General features: G+C 41.8%; 1 protein-coding gene across 5 annotated transcripts in view; it reads right to left on the bottom strand.

Annotated features, from left to right (window-relative positions):
- trpc1 (transient receptor potential cation channel, subfamily C, member 1) overlaps positions 1 to 17,646 on the bottom strand; it is a 94,720-nt gene that overhangs the window by 15,279 nt on the left and 61,795 nt on the right. For all 5 annotated transcript variants that reach the window (XM_043702776.2, XM_043702774.2, XM_087993312.1 and 2 more), the window contains one exon: positions 12,482 to 12,625. In XM_043702776.2, coding sequence (XP_043558711.1) covers positions 12,482 to 12,625 — 144 coding nt within the window. The remainder of the gene's footprint in view (positions 1 to 12,481; positions 12,626 to 17,646) is intronic.

The following is a 17,646-nucleotide window of genomic DNA, read 5'->3' as shown; positions in this document are numbered from 1 at the left end:
ATTGCCCGTAGTGTTAGGTAAAGGGGTAAATGTCGGGGTATGGGTGGGTTACGCTTCGGCGGGTCGGTGTGGACTTGTTGGGCCGAAGGGCCTGTTTCCACACTGTAAGTAATCTAATCTAATCACCACCCTCTGTCTTCTACCTTTGAGCCAGTTCTGTATCCAAATGGCTAGTTCTCCCTGTATTCCATGAGATCTAACCTTGCTAATCAGTCTCCCATGGGGTACCTTGTCGAACGCCTTACTGAAGTCCATATAGATCACATCTACCGCTCTGCCCTCATCAATCCTCTTTGTTACTTCTTCAAAAAACCCAATCAAGTTTGTGAGACATGACTTCCCACGCACAAAGCCATGTTGACTATCCCTAATCAGTCCTTGCCTTTCCAAATACATGTACATCCTGTCCCTCAGGATTCCCTCCAACAACTTGCCCACCACCGATGGCAGGCTTACTGATCTATAGTTCCCTGACTTGTCCTTACCACCCTTCTTAAACAATGGCACCACGTTAGCCAACTTCCAGTCTTCCGACACTTCACCTGTGACTATCAATGATACAAATATCTCAGCAAGAGGCCCAGCAATCACTTCTCCAGCTTCCCACTGAGTTCTAGGGTACACCTGATCAGGTCCTGGGGATTTATCCACTTTTATACATTTCAAGACATCCAGCACATCCTCCTCTGTAATATGGACATTTTGCAAGATGTCACCATCTATTTCCCTACAGTCTATATCTTCCATATCCTTTTCCACAGTAAATACTGATGCAAAATACTCATTTAGTATCTCCCCCATTTTCTGCGGCTCCACACAAAGGCCGCCTTGCTGATCTTTGAGGGGTCCTATTCTCTCCATAGTTACCCTTTTGTCCTTAATGTATTTATAAAAACTCTTTGGATTCTCCTTAATTCTATTTGCCAAAGATATCTCATATCCCCTTTTTGCCCTCCTGATTTCCCACTTAAGTATACTCCTACTTCCTTTATACTCTTTGAAGGATTCACTCAATCTATCCTGTCTATACCCTACATATGCTTCCTTCTTTTTCTTAACCAAACCCTCAATTTCTTTAATCATCCAGCATTCTCTATACCTACCAGCCTTTCCTTTCACCCTAACAGGAATATACTTTCTCTGGATTCTCGTTATCGCATTTCTGAAGGCTTCTCATTTTCCAGCCGTCCCTTTACCTGCGAACATCTGCCCCCAATCAGCTTTCGAAAGTTCTTGCCTAATACCATCAAAATTGGCCTTTCTCCAATTTAAAACTTCAACTTTTAGATCTGGTCTATCCTTTTCCATCATTATATTAAATCTAATAGAATTATGGTCGCTGGCCCCAAAGTGCTCCCCCACTGATACCTCAGTCACCTGCCCTGCCTTATTTCCCAAGAGTAAGTCATTATTCCTAAATTATGAATAAACTGCTACACCAGGGTGACATTAACTTTTTAGAATTGAGATTCAAAGACTTCACCAACTCAGATCTGGTTAAGGCTCAAACTGCACAAATCCAACACAGTATTTGGGCATAATTCTGTCAAATAAACTTGTCTTTGGGACTCTTTATATCATCAGCAGAATTGTTGTGTAAATGCAGTACATGGAGGAGAGAGGCATCAATGTACATTTGGTTTCCTTTCTCAAAGACAATTATTAAAAACCCCTCATTCACCATTAATTACTGATACTAGTGAAATTGGCTTAGTAGAATCCCAAATGACACTTTAAATGAATCAATGGTGAAATATGAATGTGTACTCCTACTTTCTTATAGTGGCCTCCTGGTTGTTTGGACACTTTTGACAGTGTTGACTTTTGAAAAAATATTCCCTTAATAGCAGTCCTATTTAATTAATAACATCTCAAAAGGGATGTTTTGACTGTGAAAGAAATCGCTTGAAATCATAAAACACTCAGGTCTGTGATTTTTTTTTTTAAACAAGTTCCTCGTCCTACTGGAACACAACCAGTACTTATCTGGTGCCTGCTTATTTTTAGAATTCCAAAAGCCGCGAATATCGTGTGGGCTAGTGTGCTTGGTGCTTCATTACAGGCTGTACTGCTGGAGATTTGAGTCTTCGTGAAGGATAAATGCATCAAAACATTATAGGAATCTTATTCGATCTCAGTGTAGAAGTGTGCTGAATCTTCATTTTACATAATATAACACGAAATGCTTAAACATTGAAGTTACTGAATATTAATCATAACAATGCTGACAAAATAGTTTTTCTATAAAATTAAAAGGGAGACGCAAGGTTGTGAGTGATAGAACCCATCAAATGCATGATTTGCTCCACTGCATTACATCGGCTTCCTCCAAGTACTTATTTCTATTAGATTTATACCATTACTTGTTCCCTATTACCCACAAGTTCTCAGTTGATAGTTATAGAGTTACACAGCATGGAAACAGACCCTTTGGTCCAACTCATCCATGCCTTTCAGAAATCTTAAACTAATCTGCTCCCATTTTACCAGCATTTGGCCCATATCCCTCTAAACCCTTCCTTTTCATGTACCCATCCAGATGCCTTTTACATGTTGTAAGTGAACACAGCTCCATCACTTCCTCCGCCAACTCGTCCCATACATGCAACACTAGCTGTGGGACAAAGTGCCCCTCAGGTCCCTTTTAAATCTTTTCCACTCACCTGAAACCAATGCCCTCCAGTTTTGGACTCCCCTACCCTGGACTATTCACCCTATCCATGTACCTTATGATTTTATAGATCATTAGAAGGTCACTCCTTAGCCTCTGATGCTCCAGAGAAGAGAGCCCCAACCTATTCTGCCTCTCCCTATAGCTTTCACCCTCCAGCAACTTCCAGCAACATCCTTGTAAATCTTTCCTGAATTCTTTCAAGTTTATCAACATTCTTCCTTCAGAAGGGAGACCAGAATTGAACACAGTATTCTAAAAGTGGCCTTTCCAATGTCCTATGCAGCCACAATATGACATCCTATCTCTTACGCTCTACGCACTGAACAATGAAGGCAAGCATACCAAATGCCTTCTTCACCATCTTATCTATCTGCGACTCTACTGTGGTGCCGTAATTTACATTCATGAGCCTTGCCAATGTTGTCCATGTTAGATTTGGTGTTAGTTGTTCTTCTTATTCTTCACTTCAAAGGTACTGTTGTTGTTGGCATCCTTCCCTCTTGGTAAGATGGTGGAGATGGGATTCTTTCATATGACACTCTAACATTGATGGCTAAAGAGACCAGTATGTGGAAAACAGATTCAGCTATAAAATGCCACATGTAATGTTTATCAGATGCCATTGTGGGACATCATTTTTGTGTTGTTCCCTGTTGCCAAACTGTTGTAGCCAATGATCATCAGGGCAGCACATGCTAGCCCACAGATGATGTCACCATTTCTTATGTTGCTAACTGGTACCTCCCAAGCATGTGAGAGAAATAATGTTTAGGGCCTTTGTGTTGCACTTGGAAACATCCTTGAAATGAAGCTCTGGGCATCCTGCTGGCAATATAGCTCTATCTACTCCAACACACAGAAAATGCTCACTATGTGATTTTCTTCTTTTCCTGTGAACAACCGAAATCACTTCTGCTTGACAAATATTAATATACTTGCAAGATTTGGCTTCCAGAGGATTGTCACATTCTTCATTTTGTTCTTCCAAAAGGTTCTCAGAATACGTTATAAACAGTGAAGATGAAAATGGTTTTGCTTCCTTTTTTGATAGATTTAAGTTTTTTTTGCTTAATTCATTCACAGGATATGGGTGTCACTGGCTGGACCAGCATTTATTGTCCATCTCTAATTGCTCAAGAAGGCAGTAAGAGTCGACCACATTGCTGTGGGTCTGGAGTCACATGTACGCCAAACCAGGTAAGGATGGCAGACTTCTTTCCCTGAAGGACATTAGTGAGCCAGATGGGTTTTTCCTACAATCAACAATTATTTCATGGTTGTGATTAGACTCTTTAGTCCAGATTTTTTTATATGGGTCCCTGAGATTAATAGTCTAGCCATAATACCATCACATCCCCATTTTACCACATATGCAACGTGTTGAGAGCACAGAACTCATAAACCAGGATCTTGATAATTGTCAGCTTGACATTATTCCACACACATTTTATGAATCAATCAATGGCGATAAGCTGCTTTTTCCATGCGTGAAATGATTTCTACATAAAGACACAGGTTGTTTGTCACTGTGGGCACAAGGTAGGAAGTTTGCTAACCATTTCCAGCCAGGTCTTTTTAGCATGATCAAAGTCAGAGATGTGACCACAGTCTTGGTTTTCTTCACACTTATAATTCGGCAGAACAAGTTACATGCACCAGCCTTTGTAGCAGATTTCCATGTAGCTCTATCAGCATTGTCACAGAGTCATCCAGCATGGAAACAGACCCTTTGGTCAAACTCTTCGATGCCAACCTGATATCCTAAATTGATCTAAACCCAATTGCCAGCATCTGGCCCATACCCATCTAAACCCCTCCTATTCAGGTATTCATTCAGATGCCTTTTAAATGCTGTAATTGTTTTAGTCTCCACCACTTCCTCTAGCAGCTCATTCCATACACACACTACCTTCTGTGAAAATAGTTGTTCCTTAGGTCCCTATTAAATCTCTCCCCGCTTACCTTAAACCTCTGCCCTCTAAGTTTGGACTCCCTTACCCTGGGGAAAATGAGCTGAAAATGTGTTGCTGGAAAAGCGCAGCAGGTCAGGCAGCATCCAAGGAGCAGGAGAATCGACATTTTGAGCATGAGCCCTTCTTCAGGAAAAAGACCTTGGCTATTCACCCCATCTATGCCCCTTATGATTTTATTAACTGCTACAAGGTCATCCCTCAGCCTCCAACGCTGCAGAGAAAGTAGCCCCAGCCTATTCAGTCTCTCCCCATAGGTCAAATCCTCCAACCCTGGCAACATACTTGTAAATCTTTTCTGAACCCTTTCAAGTTTCACAACATCCTTTCTTTAACAGGGAGACTAGAATTGAACGCAGTATTCCAAAAGTGACCTAACCAATGTCCTGTATAGCCGCAACATGACCTCCCAACTCCTATCTCAATAAACTGACCAATAAAGACAAGCATACCAAATGCCTTCTTCACTATTCTGCCTAGCTGTGATTCTACTTTCAAGGAACTACGAGCTTGCACTCTTTGTTCAACAACACTCTCCAGGACCTTACCATTAAGTGTATAAGTCCTACCCTGATTTGCCTTTCCAAAATGCAGGCACCTTGGTTTTATCTAATTAAACTCTATCTGCCACTCCTCAGCCCACCGGCCCATTTGATCAAGGTATTCTCTAATCACAATGTATTGTGCTTTTGTCTTCTCTTTCAGTCTGGACAGACTGTCGAGGCTGTCCTTGGACCCGGAATACAGGTAAGTTCTTTTCATACCTGCAAGATGACAAACGGCAGGGGTGTGGAGGGGAAAATACCAAATAAAGTAGGAGCTAGGACACAGGCTTGTTTCATTCCATTCTATACCCAGGAATTGTCAGAGGTGTTGCCATCGAAATATATATATTACACTGAATTTTGTCCTGGAAGGAATGAACAGGTAATTTCCACAACATCTTGGAGACTCTTGCTATGCTGTCAGTGTCAGAAAAGTAAAGTAAATAGGTATATTAAAAAATTCTAAATCAACCAGAGATGTTATGATACACCTGTGGCGCAGAACCCTGGGTGTCCTGGCCAGCAATAGGGACTACCACGGCAACACAACAGTTCCTCACATCACTACCTGTCTTCGTGGGGTTTGAATCCACATCCTCAGAACATTAGCTTGGGGGTCTAGTTACTAGCTCAGTGACATTACCAGCACACCTCTGCCCACATCCTATTTTCTCCTTCTTCAGGAATTCCTCAGGATGGATGATGACTTGCTTCCACACTGATTTGACAGTTTCTAGACTGACCAATAAGTTAAACTGCCACACGCAGGACAGGTGGTGCTTGTAGGTTCAGGTAGATTAGTCTTTGTGTTACGACATGGGGTAAAACACCTCCCCCCTCCCTTACTAATTTAAACCTGCAATACAGAAATGATTTAAACCTTGCTGTAATCTGTTAAAATTTGAAAGGCAAAGAACTATCCCAAAAGTCAGTATTTAAAGTAAAAATTAACTACTTTTTAACAAGTCTAACAGAGACTAATTAATTAACAACTATTTACAACTCATTTATCTAAACCTATCTTTTACCTCTACACCACCACCACCCCACCCCCACCTCACAATACTAGTCCGATAAAACTGCCGATTAAGATTTACAGAAAAATCCAAATTTCATAACCAACCAGCTGTCAAATCTTCTCTTGGTATCTTCCTCTGTAGGTTTGCTCTCCAGGTCAGTGTTGATGTTTTTTCTCCTGTGCGAACTCCTTCTCCACGCAGGTACCTCTCAGAGTTCTCACTAGTAACCTACATCTGTTGGTCTTTTGGCAGTTCTCCTCCAACTGTTCAATTTTTTTCTCTGTTTCATACCCCAAAGCATCGGATTGTTTCATTGGTGTTAATATTGTCAAAATACTAAGTTCAAATTTGATTGGAGTTTGGTATTTTGGGGCATAATTTAAACTGATTGGCTGAATTTGAATTTCTTTTTGTCTCCACGCAACACAGCTAATCTAGCTATTTGACCAAATGTTACATTGCTACCTTGGTGCTCTGACAGGTAGTTCTGCTAACTTTTAACTCTCTTAAAGGTACAATACCCCTTACACTTCATAACATTTGAAGGTTCATGAGTTTTCTCCTTTACCTCTACTTTGCCTCTGCTTGCTCACAACAAAGTCTCATTCCCATTATTCCCCAAAGGCAAGAAGAGGGTCTGTTTGATGATATGTTTCAAAAGAAACTGTTAATTGGATTTCTCAAATGCTCCAGCAGACACTTGGTCCTACACTTGACTTTCTGTTGGCCCATGGAGATCAGGTCTACTGTACCTCCGGCAGGACAGAAATCATAGGTCTGTGCATCTGTATATACTCCATCTAGATGTAGATGACTCTTTTAAGCATGATCCGAGGTCAATTGTTCCCAGTGTTGCAAAGAAATGGGACATCCCCGGCATATGCTCCCATCTCCTTTGGTTTTTTTGCACAAGATCATTTTTGCATCACATATGTCCTGTGGGATGGATCCGACCTACCATCAGTGTAAGAGATCCTGAAAGCATGACAGGAGATGTGACTTTGTAAACTTCAGCAGTTTGGCTGGGATTTCATCCTTGATGAAGGAGGGCCTCCTGCTTTGTAAGCAGTCAGTGGCCTTTTCAAGTTCAAAAGTCCGGGCACTTTGCCTAACTCAAGCATGACAGGAACCATAAAAAGACAAATGTATTTTGTGAGGCATCAGCATTCTCTTATTTTCTTTTCAGCACTGTTGAAAGAAAACCATTGAGTACAAGATGTATTTATTTTCTCCTCTGTGTGGATATTGACTGTCTAATACACAATTTCCCACAGTGGCCTGAACTGCAATCATGTGCTCAAAATGTGAGGAATCTTGGGCTTTGTTACTATAGCATACAGAAGAGAAATCTTTCAGTAGCATTTTGATTGGGATTGTGGCGCCTGACAGGAGCTTCATGAGTAGTTGCTGTATTTGCCACGTTTCTGCTTTTACACAGGTTTTCAGAAGCAGTAGTAAAGCAAATCTTTTCTCAAACGATGAGATGGAAGGTGAAAATGTTTGCAAGAGGAATCAAAACAACTAAAACCAAACCAGAATTCTGAGTTTGAAACTCAATTCTGGACATTTTGGTTTGAGGAAACCTTTTGCTTGTTGTGGGTCAGTTAGATGAGTCATGGGGAATGGGCATTTCTAGGTCAGATCAGGGAATGGAGAATTTATGGAAAGTATGCAAGTACATCATTTGTGTTAAAGGGTTTAATCTCTGGCCCTACAGGTCAGGAACTTCGGTATAGTTCAATATTTACAAAAAGTTGAATGGAGTGCTTTGGAGCCTCTAGAAAATTGCACTTTGTTCCTTCCTAACGGTGTCAGACATTCACCCTCCAATTTCTTGCTTTTTAGAAGGTATAGGTCATAGTCAAAGCCATGACTCCCAATCAGTCTCTACGTCCACCTAGACTGAAGACTGATCTCCCTGTTTTCCTTGAATGACCAAGTCTCTGAAAGGCTAATATGTGCTCATGTACAGTAATGTACATTCTGGTATAACGCAACAGTTGTGTTCCTTTTCAACCTCGCACTATAGAAAATCGTGCTGGAGAAAACTGCTATTGAAAATTGCTATACCTGTTCAGTAGAAAGTTCATGTTATCCAAACAGCGCCTGCAGTTCATCGATTGCATTATAGTCAATTTGTGTAGTTTTGAAGAAGTGCCAGGTCAGTCATGGGAATGGGCATTTCTGGGTCAGATCAGGGAATTGATTAAGCCAGAATTTGAGGAAAGTACTTAAGTATATCAGTTGTGTTAGATTTCTGGCACCTGACTGCCTGTCAGGAAGTCCAGTACAGTTGAACAGTTATGAAAAGCAGAATAGAGTGCTTAGAAGCCTTGGGATGTTTTTCATTGGGGGGGGGGGGGGGGGAGGGAGAGCATGGCATTAGAGAATAAATGGTAGGTGGAGGTAGAGCTCAAAGAAAAAGATGAACAAAACCGGAGGTTACTGGAAAAGGTCAGCAGGTCTGGAAGTACCTGTGAAGAGAAATCAAAGTTAATGTTTCCGGCACGGTGACCCTTCCTCAGAACGGGTCACCAGACCAGAAACGTTAACTTTAATTTCTCTTCATACATAGTCTCAATCCTGTGAGCTTTTCTAGCAACTTCTATTTTTGTTTCTGATTTACAGCATCCACAGTTCTTATGGTTTTTATTTGAAAGAGAAGAAAGGTTGGACAAAAGAATGGATTACAATTTGTAACAATCAGCCTAAATGAATGAATAGCTGCTAATGGGGACTATTAGTGGTTAACAATGGGTTGTGTGTAATAGCAGACCTTGTGATAACAGAGGGGTTGGGCTAAGGACATGGGAGAAGATGCTTGTGGGGGATGGGCTAAGATCAAGGGAGAAAATGTGTGTGGGACATGGGCTAAGGACATGGGAGAAGATGCGTGTGGGACATGGGTTAAGGACATGGGAGAAGATGCGTGTGGGGGATGGGCTAAGGAGATGGGAGAAGATGCGTGTGGGGGATGGGCTAAGGAGACGGGAGAAGGTGCGTGTGGGGGATGGGCTAAGGAGATGGGAGAAGATGCGTGTGGGGGATGGGCTAAGGAGATGGGAGAAGATGCGTGTGGGGGATGGGCTAAGGAGATGGGAGAAGATGCGTGTGGGGGATGGGCTAAGGAGATGGGAGAAGATGCGTGTGGGGGATGGGCTAAGGAGATGGGAGAAGATGCGTGTGGGGGATGGGCTAAGGAGATGGGAGAAGATGCGTGTGGGGGATGGGCTAAGGAGATGGGAGAAGATGCGTGTGGGGGATGGGCTAAGGAGATGGGAGAAGATGCGTGTGGGGGATGGGCTAAGGAGATGGGAGAAGATGCGTGTGGGGGATGGGCTAAGGAGATGAGAGAAGATGCATGTGGGGGATAGGCTAAGGACATGGGAGAAGATGCGTGTGGGGAATGGGCTAAGGACATGGGAGAAGATGCGTGTGGGGGATGGGCTAAGGACATGGGAGAAGATGCATGTGGGGGATAGGCTAAGGACATGGGAGAAGACGCCTCAAGCCCGAAAATTGTTGAACCAATACTGAATCCAGAAGGCAGTAGAGTTCCCAAGCTGAAAATTTTAGTCGTTATTCATTCTCCCAGGCTGATTGTTATCCACTCCTTTTGTCTGTCCAACTGTTCTCTCTCTCTTTGGGCTCTATCTCCACCTATTGTTTACTCCTTACCCACCCTATCTTCTGCATAAAAAAACTTTTTCCTAATTCGGTCAGTTTTGAGGAAGTGTTACTGAATCCAAAATGTTACTTCTGATTTCTCTCCACAGATGCTACCAGATCTATTAACATTTCCAGCAATTTCTGTTTCTGATTTCCAACATCCACAGTTCTTACATAGCCCTAGCATCTGAATGGCCTATCATGTTATTCTAATGGCATATTTACTTATTTGCATTTGATCTTTGAAAGTTATTTTTAAACTGAGACAGCTAATTTATTATTTTTTTAAACATTGTGCGCTAGAATGTATCCAGATTTCTATCCTTAGATGATATGTCCTACAGCAAGTTTTGATTGTGAAAGTTTATCATTTTAACTTCTTAATTTATGCCTGCTAAAAATGAGCCAAAATACAGAACTTTCATTCACATAATTCCTCAATTTGAGGACATCCCAAAGTGATTCACAGTAAATAAAGATTTGCAATTAGTAAAGTACTTTGGGACTACAGTCACTGCTGCCATTTATGGGAGATGCAGCCAATTTGCATCCAACAAGGCTTTACAAATAGGAAAGGAATAAAAAAAAGTCAGATAAATCTGCTTTTGTGACATTGGTTGAATGAAAAACAATTGCCTATGAATGAGCAAAACTCCTCTGTCCTTCTTCAAATAAGATTTAAAAAAATCACACGATACCAGGTTATGGTCCAACGCATTTATTTGAAAGAGCTACCTTTCGGAGCGCTCTGAAAGCTAGTGTTTTCATATAAACCCATTATACTATAAGCTGGTGTCATGTGATTTCTGACCTTGTCCAACCCAGTCCAACATTAGCACCTCCACATCATGATTTCTTCAAATAGTCATGGTCCATTTATACGCATCTGAGAGGGTAGTCAGAGTCTTACTTGATTTTAAAAAATCACCTCCAACGGTGCAAGCCTTCACTCTTTTGTTATGGACCACCTTTTAGCTGAGAACATTCCTCCTTCCCATGCAGGTACAATCAACAATTATTTTAGTAAATGATTGATAAAATTATTGGAAGGAAGATATGTATCTTCCTCAAATGTAGTTCACTGAATAGAAATTAATTACCTGGGACTACCTTCCCCCCTCACTTTTTTTTATATTTTGTTGGCATGTGGCTTAAAGACTACACAGTCTAAAAGATGTTTACTTCTGTGGCTGTTATGATCAATTGAATTGAAAAACATCATTCAAAACATATGCAGCCAGAAATTAGTCAGCAGCTCCAAAAAGGAATGTGATGTGGAAACAGCACAATGTAGATGAAACTATAACACAAATGACAGCAATGTCAAAGCTTAAAACACACACTGCAACATGCCCTCTGCTCCTGCAACAAAAAAGTGTTGTCCCTTTATTTTAGCAGTTACTTACTAAGATATAGCCTGTCTCATTTATGAGCCAAAACTTTATAGAAAGTCACATATATAGTAACACAGCTACAAAAACTCCTTAGACAGAAAAATGGTCATGCTCACAAAAAAACCCACAAAATCATTGAAACTTTAGGTGTGAAGTTTAGCCAGTGTCAAAATATTTGCAGTGCAAATATTTTTAGTATAACAGTACTTGCTATATAAACTGTTGATTTCAAACTTACTAAAGGTGATGGCAGGAATAGACAATGCCCATACTGTTTCTGTTTGAGATTTAGAATTCAGGTCAGGCTGGTGCTCGAAATGGCAAACTGAAGCACATAAGGCTAAATGGTATTATCTCATGGCCTGTAAACAAAGTTTGTATCTTTTATTCTATAGGCTTCCTTATCATTGCAATATCATGAATGCAAGATGCACAGGAGATTTCAAGATAGGAGGGAAGAAAGGGAAAATCAGAGTGCAGGCCAACTCTTCAGATTTCCTGGCAGCTGGTTATCCGGAAGAACTGATGGACAAGTCAGATCAAGACGCCTTTGTGGGACAGTCTAGGACCAGACATAAATTCTCAGATGAAAGGGTCTCACAATTGAGATAGAGATGAGGAATTTCTTCTCTCAAAGTTGTGAATCTGTGGAATTCTTTGCAACACAGAGTGTGGAGGCTGAGATAGACCGATTCTTAATCAGAAAGGGAATTAAGGAAAATGGGGAAAAAGCAGGAAAGTGGAGTTGAGGATTATCAGATCAGCCATGATCTCACTGAATGGCAAAGCAGACTCTGCAGGCTGAATGGCCTAGGTCCACAATATGTGTTATAGAGAAGGAAAAGTGACAAAACAAATCTTTGAAAAAAAATTATTTGATTATGTAAGATAAAGAGAGGGGAAAATAATAAACAATGCTCAGAAAATGAAGAAGCAAAAATGCTAACACACACAATAGTGAGGTGTTGCAAATGGGTACAACATATACAGGATCTCAACTGTGTTTGGGATGAGCAAGAAAGGCAGTGCATGCACTGGCCTAGATAGACAGAAGATAAATTAGAGAGAACAAATCAAGCAAGGGCAATTGGTTATTTATCTCAATGACTGGTTCAGAAGTACTGTTATCAGAAACCTAATTATCTACCCACAACTTCGAGCACTGTGTATTCTGCAGGGTGCAAATAATTAGATAACATGCATACAATACCTGCAATGGTCCAAGGATGGAACTAGTCGTGTACACAAAGAAAAGCCGTAGGTAACTGAGAATGTTGCCAAAAGCAAACAGACCCTCTGCCACTAAAGTGGGATGGAACGCATCCCAATCCTTCCTGTCTCCAATCGCATGGAACTAGAGAGACATTGGAAAATTTCACAGTTTGCACAAGAAATAACGTGACTTAGAGATTACTTTTACTTTTCAAAAATAAACATGCAATTATTAATCCAAAAATATAACCATTATGCAACTGTGGATAATATAACCATTATCCACAATACTCTCCTTGCATATTTATAAGGGTTTTCAATTCTATCTAGTCATGATACTGTGTTTCATGGTCAATGTCACAATTTCCAAACAACCAGCTAATATCTGAATGCTTCTGGAGAAGCTTGGTAAATAGGCAAAGGGACTTGCAGTTGTTGCATTTTCAAAAACCACTGTCACCAGTGCATGATGTTCTGGTTTGGGTAATTTGTGACCACAAATCCTCCTTTATTGCAAGAAAGAATAGGGAGTTTTTGCATTAACTAGCTAGCCATAATTACCAATGAGTCTCGAGAATATTTATGTTCCCTTCAGGCAGTACTCCACAGTCTCCACTTAGAGACTGCATGGGGGGGGGGGGGGGGGGGGGGGGGGGGGGGGGAGAGAGTGCCATGTAACATGAAAATTAACTAACTCCTTTGGAGTATCATCTCACACAATATCTGCCCCAAACATTATTCCCCTCACCCAGAGTTAATCATTATATATTCACTGGAATTCAATGTTAAGCAAGGGTGAAATTATCCATTTTGGGTTGAAAAGGAATAGATCAGGGTACTTTCCAGATGGTATGAAGTTAAATACAGTGGATGTCCAAACAGACTTGAGGGTTCAGGTGCACAGACCTATAAAATGTTACGAACAGGTGCAGAAAGTAATCAAGAAAGCTAATGGAATGTTGACCGTTATATCTAAAGGACTCGTGCATAAGGTTGCAGAAGTGATGCTGCAGTTATACAAAACCCTGGTTAGACCCCACTTGGAGTGAACAGATCTGGGCATCACACTTAAGTAAGGTTGGATTTGAGGGGTTACAATGTACGTTTACAAGAATGATACCTGGATTTCAGGGGTTAAGTTATGAGGAGGGAGTATATAAATTAGGCCTGCTTTCTCTGGAATTTAGAAGGTTAAGGGATGATCCTATTGAAGTCTTCAAGATATTAACAGGAGAGTGTACATAAAAATGAACTATTTCCACTGTTTGAAGCTTCTAGAACTCAGGATCATAGTCTAAAAATTAAGGTCAGACCATACAGAGAGAGGTTAGAAAGCATTTTTACACATAAAGGATGGTAGAAGTTTGGAAGTCTCTTCCAGAAAAGGCAGTGGATACTCGATCAATTGTTAATATTTAAATCTGAGATAGATACATTTTTGTTAAGCAAGGCTATTAAGGGATATGGGCCAAAGGTAAATATATGGAGATTGGCCACAGATCAGCCTTGATCACACTGAATGGAGGATCAGACCTGAGGGTCTGAAAGGCCTACTCCGGATCCTATATATTACAATTACCACTACCAGGCTCCCCAAAGGTCATTGACTTTACAAATGCAGGAGACTTCACAATCTTCCTAAAAAGCACTCTCTTCAGACATGGAATAATGACAGCTCTTCTCCTGGACCACTGTTCACTTTGATTCTGATTCTTCTGACCAAGATTCTTGATTTTGGTAGATGTTTAATCTCTTGGATATCCTTTAGAGAGGATGTTGCTCTGGTAGACCAAGTTATTGGGCCATTACCTTAAATGGAGTATCTTTAATCTCCTGAATTCCCTTTGCAAAAAAAAACCATGTTGACTCAACCATTTGCTCCATAGCCTTTAATCTCATTAATGTTCATCAGGCGATTATTGCTGCTTTATTTAAACAAGTAGTTTTGTCTTTGCAATGATCTTGACTTCTGGACCATGCAATTCACTTTTAATTAAAACAGACAAACGTTTCACAGTGTCATGGATCTTCAGGCCAGGTGGTAACAACTTATTTTTGATGAGGTCTTAAATCTTTGGAAACTGGATTGGCTTCCATGGACTCATATGCAGCTCAACTCTACTTTGTTCAAGCAAAACTAGAGGACATAGGTTTACGGTGAGAGGGGAAAAGATATAAAAGGGACCTAAGGGGCAGCTTTTTCGCGCAAAGGGTGGTGAATGTATGGAATGAGCTGCCAGAGGAAGTGGTGGAGGCCGGTACAATCACAACATTTAAAAGGCATCTGGATGGATACATGAATAGGAAGAGTTTAGAGGGATATGGGCCAAGTGCTGACAAATGGGACTGGATTAATTTGGGATATCTGGTCAGCATGGTCGAGTTGGATCAAAGGGTCTGTTTCCGTGTTGTACATCTCCATGATTCTATGACCTTTTGAAGCCATTCTCTTGCGCCCTTATCAGTAATTTCATCAGATTCTGTCTTCAGTTTGGGTTCTGCTATAAGTATACCAAGCACAATGAAGTTTTTGACTGTTTACTCCTTGTCTGATTGGTTGGTTTCTGAAGCAGTTGTTCTCGTCTCTAGTTAAATTACTCCAAAGATGTTGAGGTCAGGGCATGTTTGTAGGTTCAAAAATGAAGAGTGCGAACTGTGAACCACAGAGATAGCCAGAGACCTTTCCCCAGGACAGGATTGACTGGTACGAGAAGAAAAAGGTAAAAACAATGACTGCAGATGCTGGAAACCAGATTCTGGATCAGTGGTGCTGGAAGAGCACAGCAATTCAGGCAGCATCAGAGGACAGGCAAAATCGACGTTTCGGGCAAAAGCCCTTCATCAGGAATAAAGGCAGAGAGCCTGAAGCATGGAGAGATAAGCTAGAGGAGGGTGGGGGTGGGGATAGAGTAGCATAGAGTACAATAGGTCAGTGGGGAAGGAGATGAAGGTGATAGGTCAGGGAAGAGAGGGTGGAGTGGATAGGTGGAAAAGGAGCTGGGCAGGTCGGACAAGTCGAGTTGCTGGAGGTTAGAAACTAGGATGAGGTCGGGGAAGGGGAAATGAGGAAACTGTTGAAATCCACATTGATGCCCTGGGGTTGAAGTGTTCCGAGGCGGAAGATGAGGCGTTCTTCCTCCAGGCGTCTGGTGGTGAGGGAGCGGCGGTGGAGGAGGCCCAGGACCTCCATATCCTCGGCAGAGTGGGAGGGGGAGTTGAAATGTTGAGCCACTGGGCGATTTGGTTGATTGATGCGGGTGTCTCTGAGATGTTCCCTAAAGCGGTCTGCTAGGAGGCGCCCAGTCTCCCCAATGTAGAGGAGACCGCATCGGGAGCAATGGATACAATAGATGATATTAGTGGATGTGCAGGTAAAACTTTGATGGATGTGGAAGGCTCCTTTAGGGCCTTGGATGGAGGTGAGGGAGGAGGTGTGGGCACAGGTTTTACAGTTCCTGCGGTGGCAGGGGAAAGTGCCAGGGGAAAGTGCCAGGATGGGAGGGTGGGTCGTAGGGGGGCGTGGACCTGACCAGGTAGTCACGGAGGGAACGGTCTTTGCGGAAGGCGGAGAGGGGTGGGGAGGGAAATATATCCCTGGTGGTAGGGTCTGTTTGGAGGTGGCGGAAATGTCGGCGGATGATTTGGTTTATGCGAAGGTTGGTAGGGTGGAAGGTGAGCACCAGGGGCGTTCTGTCCTTGTTGCGGTTGGAGGGGTTGGGTCTGAGGGCGGAGGTGCGGGATGTGGATGAGATGCGTTGGAGGGCATCTTTAACCATGTGGGAAGGGAAATTGCGGTCTCTAAAGAAGGAGGCCATCTGGTGTGTTCTATGGTGGAACCGCTCCTCCTGGGAGCAAATACGGCGGAGGCAGAGGAATTGGGAATACGGGATGGCATTTTTGCAAGAGGTGGGGTGGGAAGAGGTGTAATCCAGGTAGCTGTGGGAGTCGGTGGGTTTGTAGAAAATGTCAGTGTCAAGTCGGTCGTCACTGATGGAGATGGAGAGGTCCAGGAAGGGGAGGGAGGTGTCAGAGATGATCCAGGTAAATTTAAGGTCAGGGTGGAATGCGTTGGTGAAGTTGATGAATTAGAAGTCATAGTTTGAAGATATTAGGAGGAAGGTATAAAGGAGAAATCAGAGGTAGGTTCTTTACGCAGAGAGTTGTGAATGCATGGAATGCATTGCCAGTTGAGGTGATGGAAGCGATTGGGGACATTTAAGTGACTGCTGGACATGCACATGGATAGCAGTGAGTTGAGGGGTGCGTAGGTTGAGTTACTATATTTTACATTAGGATTAAGTTTCGGCACAATATCATGGGCCTAAGGGCCTGTTCTGTGCTGTACTTTTCTATGCTCTATGTATTTTCAACTCTTGTACACCGTTTGTGTTTCACCTGGACCATATAGTTTTATTATTGTAGATTGTAACCTTAGCTTCGTCAGCCATGGTATCTGATTTCACAGTTGTTCCAGTATCAAGCTTTAAATTGACAAGATATTCATTGACATAAATAAGGTCCGTGAAAGTTAACTTGATTAAATTAGTACTTTCATTCAAAACAGCAAGTTCACTGAGAAATACCTTTGGCATCTTTTCTAATGGAAGTATGTCACCTGATGAGGGCAACTTTTCTTTGAATAGTAATGGGTGCTCTACTGTGTATACGTGTGTGTGTGAGACCAGCGTTTCTGCTGTCCTGAAACTGTCTTATGTCTGTGTAACTTCTGGAAGCGATCTAAAGCTTTACAGACACAGCATTCGTTTTTCATGGCTGGACATTGTCTTTGCCTGTGTCGCCTTTTTGTCTCAGAGCTGACAATGACTCTTAGCACCTGCTGTTTGGCTTACTCTTCATGTTGGTTTGTCACATGCATCTTTAGAGTACCTATACTTTATAAAATGAGCAGACACTGTTGCTCTCCTGAGGTAAGGTGATTCTTCTCTCAGGATCCCACATTATTTGGACAGTCTGCTTCAAAATTAAATCTACCACTGAGTACATGAAGTCAAAGTTTCATCAAGCGTTTCAACAAATCTGTCTCTTATGAATTCTCATTTTGAAGCTCATTGTTCAATATTTTCCACTAACCTGTAAATACTTTTTATCAAATTATCCACAGATTATCCTAGAAGTTGAATGCTTCTGCTAAATCTTGTTCAT

This window comes from Chiloscyllium plagiosum, unplaced genomic scaffold (genome assembly GCF_037043375.1).
Source record: "Chiloscyllium plagiosum isolate Xiang-an unplaced genomic scaffold, Cpla_swu_hap1 HiC_scaffold_13, whole genome shotgun sequence".
NCBI lineage: Eukaryota > Metazoa > Chordata > Chondrichthyes > Orectolobiformes > Hemiscylliidae > Chiloscyllium > Chiloscyllium plagiosum.
This window is presented reverse-complemented; position numbering and strand designations above follow the sequence as displayed.